The following is an 8,100-nucleotide window of genomic DNA, read 5'->3' as shown; positions in this document are numbered from 1 at the left end:
TCGTTACTACTACTAGTACGTACTACGTACGTTACTATATATATATATATATATATATATATATATATATATATATATATATATATCAAAAAATTTACACAAATCACTCTCGGAGATTTGTGTGTATCCGACATGACACACTTTTTCCATTGAGGCGTAATTCATTTTTAGTAATTGCGATTTATTTCGTATATACTTTTCATCTTGCGAGTTTTCGTTCTTTGAAAATGCCCTGATATTGACTTTTGGCTTTCTATCCCGAGTCGAAATTTTTCTCCTGCTCCTTAGTTTTAGGACGTATGTAGACTCTAGAGATTTATAATAGGTTCTAATCTAATGAATGAACTCCTACGTTGAACCTGTAAATGGCAGTTATTGCAAGATTTCCTATTTTTAGATTTAAAAGAAATTTTCTAAATAGAAGCTGTAGATTAGGTAATATTAAAAGAGGTCCTACTTGATTACAATCAAAACAGGTTTATAAGGTTTAATTGAGGTTGAAAGAGGTTCAAAATAGGATTAAAATTTCAATTCGGGTAGATTAAAAAAATTTGTGTAACCAACAATTTGACAAATACAAAATTTTGCTACGAGCAATTATTAATGTAACATAATTAACGTAATATAATTATTTAAGTATATATACATAAAATATGATTAATCTGAGAATATTCATTGAAGAGTTTCTACACTCCAGTGACGGAAAAATGTTGTAAAACATTATTTTGTATGAATATTGTATAACATATTTTCTTTCTTTTTTAATAACTATTTTTTACGAACCTTTAAATATGCAATTCCGTCGAAAATCCAATAAAATGCATTATATCTATTAATTAACATTTTTATTTTTTAGAAATACTATCATAATGTATATATTTAAGTGCTTATATTCCGTTTAATATTTATTTCTATTCTTCTTTTCTAGAAAACTTAATTTTCTGAATCGTTAAGTATTAAATTTAAATTAGTGAAGCAATAAAAAATCTCAACTTAGATCATTATCCAAGATTCCTATTACCTATTTGATGAGTTTCAAATTTTACGGTCCAATTCTTATTGCTTAATTTTTTTAGTTCCTTTTGAAGGACAGTGACATAAGTGACATAAACACGATCAAGTGTTTAACAATTTAATGTTTTATCTTCTCCAGGCTGTTCGGCAACAGTGTCTCGGAACGACGGCAGGGAGATCGCAAATCGCCAGCATCGAGTCCAGCGAGCGTGACGACGGTCCGCGGCACGCCAACCGCGTCCGGCGGCTCGCAGCAACAGCAGCAACAACAGCAATCGCAGCAGTCGCAGCAGCAGCAACAGCAGCAACAGCAGCAGGCTGGGAACACCGGGAATCCGCCCACGTCACCGATCTCGCAGCCGCTCAGTCTTCAGGAGCTCACCGTAAGGACAATCACCATGACGAGAGATCCGCCGGACTCTCACCATGGCTTTGGCATCTGCGTGAAGGGTGGCAAGGACGCAGGTGAGATCCGCAGTACCTTCAGGCTACCCCCGTCGCCGTACTTCGTGCCTCGAGAACGAGGTACTTTTTTCCCAGGAGCGGTTTTAACTCTACTTCAAAGTTCTCTTAGTTTTCCGCACTCCTCAAAGTCAAATTTTTTAAGCCTCACGTTCCGGCGTTCGCACGCCGCATCGCGTGGCGTACGACGTCGTTGAATGCTCCGCGAGTCGTCTGGCCGCCGCGAATACCTTCTCGGGGTCGTCTAACTGTAAAGAACTCGACCAGCTATCGCTGCCACTGGGGATTTTTCTCCGGTTCAGTAAAAATTCGTTCTACCGAGAAATCACCCGAGAATAGGAGCTACGATAAACTCGAAGATACATCTTCCTGGCATCGTGCGGGTAAACCGCAACTTGTTGGTGATACCAACTTGTTATCATATTGAAGTTTTAAACTTGTGACGTCGCAGTGACGTTCAGTGTTTTTATTTATGCTGCCTTTTGTCTTTAATCCTTTAAGATCATCTTAAGAAAATACATTTGATAAATATTGAGCTATTCAAACTAAAGGCAACGTTTAAACTTTAACTTAAAAATATTGCGATAAATACAATCGTAAAATATAGAAAAATTATTTACGTTATACGATAGGAAAATTCTCGGATTAATATGGTCAGTATTATTTTCACATGATAATTAAACATAAGTAACTGATAGTATCAATTTTTTTAATGATATTTATGATTATATATAATGTATATAAAGTAATTTTCAAGTCTTTCGTATTTCAATGATAAGAAATACGATAGGAATATTTATTGATAGAGAAACGATATTGATTGATGCCATTTACTTATTTATAGATACGAGAAAATCTCTTGAACCTTTCATAGCTTTTATATATATCTTATATTATCAATGAATATTCAATTTTATTAATAAAACAATTCTAATATTATTTAACAACATATTATAGAATTAATTTTTCTTATTTTTATTATATATAGTGTTTCGTATATGATCGTATTTATCTTTTGAACAGTTTTTCTTTCAAAACTTAATAACAAATTCATTACAATTTGATATTTCATTTCTTGGACCCGCTATTTCGAATTTTTATATTTTGGCTTCATTTTTATATTCAGCGATTTCCCAAATCTTTAAAAATAACTAAACCATATATATATATATATATATGTATATATATATATATATGTCCCACATTTCCAAAAAGTTAAATCTTAAAGGATTAAAAAGGTAAATTATGACCATTCGTGATAACACAGATCCATAAGATTTAGAAATTCTTGAATAAACTTTGATTACTAGCTCGATACCATCTTACTGTTATAAATCACTTTTCAACTTTATGGCACCATTTCTGACGGTATAAACACCTATCATCTTGATAAATAGAAATCCTTAGACAAAGATTCTAGACAAGCAGAAGTTTTATGATTTCAATAAGTTGTACTATTAAAAGAGTGCCATTCACGTCAGGACGATTATTTAAGAATAAACTCAATCAACAGTCAACATAGTTCGTCGACCTATCATTAGTCTAACATGTAATTTAATCTTTAGATCCTCTATATTTGCGATTTCGTGTTCTATGAAGCGATCGGTTTGCCAGATGACTCGCTTGTCACTTATCGTTTGCCAACTCGTTTCTTTGATTATTGTCTTTCTCGTGTTGCGTGCCTAAGTCATCTCGGCTGGCACTCATATCGTGTCTCGACACCTTACGCTTATACGTGCTTCAGCATAAATCGGCGAATCGTCCTTGCGCATCCGTCTTGTCCTCGCGACGAAACATTGATATTGAAAATGTTCCTTACTATTCAAATATCTAACAATATGACGGAAACTATAATAATATTTCCATTTAAAAATTGCCAAATATATTGTTGCTTTTTACATGCACAAATTGTATCATTATAATTATTTAATATTAATTAACCTCTAATTTTAATTGAAATTATGAAAACAAATAATTAGTTGATTTTCTAATCAATATAATAAATTAATTATACAAGGTGGTCTTTAAGTATTTTAAAGGATTTTAAAGGGTGATTCCTCATATTAATTGAAGATAAAAAATTCATGTTCAAGAAAAATTGAAGAAAAATTTTTGCTTTTTTTCAAAATTTTGGAAACTACTCGAGTTATTTTGATGAAACTTTGTGTGTGTTTCAAAAACATCAAAATGGCACGAATGATTTTCGAAACTTTGGAAGAAATGAAATTTTTTTCTTTATGTGGTTATATGAAGTTTTTATCTTGAATTATTATATGAAAAATCTCCCTTCTTTTAGAAATCTTTTAGAATACTTAAGAATCACCCTGTACATTTTCTCCATAAAATCGCAGAATATTCGAAATTTTTATGTAAGATAGTTAAATTATAAATTAATTAAATTGATTAAATTAAAAAAATGAACACAGTTTTGATTCTAAAATAATTGCTCTCTCTTTTTTTCTCTTTCTCTTTGCTCTACAGTTAAATTACCTCGAATGTGCTCATTTGTATTCATAATATGTGCGGATTCTAATCGATTTTGACGACCACAGTGGAAAATGAATTCTCTCATCGCGAGGACGATACTCGAAAGCGGGGGGAAACATTTTCACGATCGTTAAGCATCGTTTTCCGCTGCAGTGACGATTGTTTGCACGCGAATTCGGTAGAGAAGGAGCGCGTTTTGCACAGACTCTCCCCCTTCCTCTCACCCCTTTTTTTTCTCCTCTCCCTTTTCATGAGGGTGAAACTTCGATCGGTTTGCCGTTCGATGGACGATGCGATAACGAGCTATCGACCCATCGAAACGCGATTGCGCCGGAAATCCAACGACCGGGGTTCGTCGTTCGTCGTTTCGCTCAATCTTTCTGGAGAATTCGTTTGTCGAAAAAATCAAAGCCTCACGTGTTAATTGACAAACCTTACGTTAGTTTGTCGGTTAATTGTCGACTCTTCTTTGTACAAAATTCATTTCTTTTTTAATCTGGCATAATTTATTTGTAATATTAGATTAGATTAGAGTTGACTCTTTATATTACGATAAATAACAATTAATTTTCACAAACAACAAAATGTTTCGAACTTTTATGACTAAAATCAATACAAAAAAGAATTAACTGTCCTCAAAATCATAATTTTTGATAAAAATAATTACTTTTTATGTTTTTTGTTCTTTTTTCCTGACATTTTTTTTCCAAGATTTGAATATTTTTGAGACACGTTCTCGATTTATGCGTTTTCCAAAAAGATTCCGCGACTGATACACGAGAAAAATTTCGGATCCGCGTGACGAGGCGAAGAATGCGCGAGAGTGCCGCCTTAAAGTCATTAAAGTGACAAAAGCAACAAGATCCGGTTTCACGGTCTCCAGCCTCTTAATCCTCGCAGTCTCAAAAATAGATCAAGACTATCTTGCGAGATTTGTAATATTTATAGATACTGATTTAAGAATATTAAATTGGCTCGCATATAATAAGTTCCCTTTGATGCGAAACTGAAAAGGAATCCCCTCGATTTTCTCATAGAAATAATTTATACTCATTCCACATAATTTTCTTTCAAAATTGTTATGTAAAGTTGTGTATAATAAGATTTAGAATACAATTAGCACACATTGTGCGATTTAAAGGAGTTTAGTAATTGAAAAAAATACAGCCTTTGTCAGAAGAAAGCAAAATCAAACGCAATGATTCGGCGACTCCGTTCGTTATAATGATGTTCCCGGCGAGACTGCGGGCGTTAAATCTCACGCTTAATCACGCACGCGATGCTGCACACACGCGCGCTGATATACCATCGCTTGACGAGCTTTATCATCGCCGAATTCGAGCGTGAAACCCCAAATCTGGAAAGGCGGCCCTCTCGAGAGATCTCCCCGTCTCGCCTTGCCGCGCGGATCGCGCCACTGAAAATCCGTTTCATACGATGCTGAAACTCCCAGGAAGTCAGAGAAAAATGCTCGCTCGTGTCATCAATTTCCCTTTCATATCGCACTATCGGCCCTTTATATCTCGAGTGCAAAAGGTTTCCATCATCGATATTTTTCAATCCTGCTCTGAAATATCTAATAAATATTTCTCGCGCAAAATGTGTGTGAGAATTTTGAAAGCTTCTTCGCGACGTAAAAGCTATAGAATTTATTTAAAATGTAATCGTGTTATAATATATACACGCACACACACTCTCTCTTTCTTTCTCTTTCGGAGAAAAGTTTTCGATATTTATGACTATAATTACATGTTATAATGATGATTATTACTACTATTGTATATTATTGTTAATAATAACTATATGTAGTTCTATCAGATTTGACATCAAAAATGACGAAATTATAATTGTTATTATAAAAATGATTTCAATTATTGTAAGTAAACTGTAATTAACTAGAATTTATAGACAATATATAAAATAAAAAATATATAGGTAAAATTGTGGAGAAGAAAGTAATATTGTGATATACCATTTATATTTTATACAAAAATTTATAATCAATATTTTACACAAAAACTCATAATTAATATAATAAATTTAAAACTTGTATACGACTAAATAAATAATAAACAAGACACTCAAATATTCGTGTAATAATAATACACTCAAATTTAAGAAGAATAAGATAGTATGTGTAATTCAATACTAAAATGTTTCGAAACGCTTGTATTATAATAAGGATCAACTAAAATATATTGCCATGTTAACATCATGATGTAACGGCCAGCTACTGAACAAATAATATTCTACAGGTAATCACTAGAATTCATCACCTAATAGCGGAAATATTAAAAGAGGCCATTATATCTACTGGCCATAATACCATATTCTCCTTTATGTATACTTGAAATTGCCTACATATATAACTGCATAGTGCTACTGTATAGTGAAAAATGATTACAATATTATAGTTATTATAGTTATTACCACATTTTACTGTACCACATATAACTGTTTAAAAAAATAATTATAAATTATAGTTAAATTATAGTTATTGCAATCATTTTTATAACAATAACTATATACTAATAATAATTTGTAGTCATTTTCGATGCCAAATATATATTTGTCGATAAAACTATACATGTAATTATTATTACTAACGATAAGGTAGGTAATTGTAGTCACAAATATCAAAAACTTTTTACTCAATGTGTTTATTTTTATTAATTTATATATATTTATATATATTTATTGATACGTCAGCTTGTGTGACTATTATCGTAAAATATGGTCCATAAGATAGTGCAGGCTCCATTTCGAGTCTTTAATAAAATTTTCTTACCGTTATATTGTATTATCTCGTCTTGAAAAGGAAGCTTGTTGAACTCGACATAAGCTTCCTGGGGATTTCACCATCGTTCGCGACCGGTTGAGATCGAGAATAAACCAACTTGCGTTGTGTCATTCTTATTTTCTGTTTCGCTGTACCAGAAGTGCAGTCAGGTAACTCAACGAGAGAAAGGAGGGTTTATAACGCCATCGCACCACGAGTATCTGTCAGAAAGCTACTTCCTCTCTAGACTTGGCACGCCGACAGCTCGTTGCATGGGTGTACAATTGCATATGCGAGTAGAGAGCGTATGAGTGCGTAGAGGAAAGTTCACACTATAACACCAGTCATAAAGCTCCGCGTAAAGCGGAACGTTCGGAGAATAATGGAAAAGCGTTTAAATCTCGCATTAAATATCGCTAAATTAACTGCAGATATTTTTCTGCAATTCGGACCACCGTTTACAATTTCCTCGTAAAAGTAACCGCCTATATACACAAAGTACTTTCCCAACGCTCTATTCCGTAGGAAAAATTTAAATCGAGATTTAATTACCGTGCTTTCCGAAGTTCCGAAAAAAATAAAATCTCGACTAAAAATTAAAGATTAACATAAACGGTTAATTGGATCGTGATTAATTATGATTGCAAAAATCGATAATTGAACTTCCCCATTCTTTCGGTAACTTGAGGTAAGCTCTTCTTCAATTCAGCCTCAATTCCGCGTTGCGGAAATTATTGAGATGTTTGCTGTTCGAACATTATTATCTTTTATTCAATTAAATTTTTGTCAAATTATTTTCAGATTAAAACTTAATTAAAATATTTCATTGAAAAATATAATTGTAAGAAGAGAATATACGGACAAATCTCGGAGAGTTCAATTACATGAAACACCTTGTATATTAACGATTAGTAGATGTTGGAGTTTAATAGCAAATAATCGAAAAATTCTTAATTGATTCTTCACGGATGTCACCTCGATGACAAGAAAAATAATTATGAGCCAGTTATTTTTATCTTGATGTTAAATTTGTTCTTCCGTGTCACCTAAAAAATTATCAACCTCGGATCGATAACTTGGTCCCAGCACAAACACGCAATGAACGCCACATAAGCTGCATAAATGCAGTTTGAGCGTGTTACTTGATGTATCATCACGTTTCCGCTTGCTTAGCCACAAATTACAAATACACACACACACACACACACACACACACACACACACACACACACACACCACCACACACTGTCGCTACTACGTGTAGTTGTTTACTAATTAATTACGAACGAAACCGAAACCGTACCGTTACCGTAAACCGGTAAAAAAGTTAAAAAAAGTTTAAAAAAAAGTTTTAACTT

The 8,100-nt window shown here is 33.0% G+C and overlaps 1 protein-coding gene across 1 annotated transcript in view; it reads left to right on the top strand.

The window, feature by feature from the left end:
• Positions 1-8,100, top strand: part of LOC105621639 (whirlin) — a 90,897-nt gene that overhangs the window by 353 nt on the left and 82,444 nt on the right. The window contains exons 2-3 of the mRNA XM_012203107.1: positions 1,147-1,479; positions 6,901-6,912. Coding sequence (XP_012058497.1) covers positions 1,147-1,479; positions 6,901-6,912 — 345 coding nt within the window. The remainder of the gene's footprint in view (positions 1-1,146; positions 1,480-6,900; positions 6,913-8,100) is intronic.

This window comes from Atta cephalotes (assembly GCF_000143395.1).
Source record: "Atta cephalotes unplaced genomic scaffold scaffold00035, whole genome shotgun sequence".
Taxonomy (NCBI): Eukaryota; Metazoa; Arthropoda; class Insecta; order Hymenoptera; family Formicidae; genus Atta; species Atta cephalotes.
The sequence above is the reverse complement of the archived record's forward strand: the minus strand, read 5'-3'. Positions and strand labels throughout refer to the sequence as shown.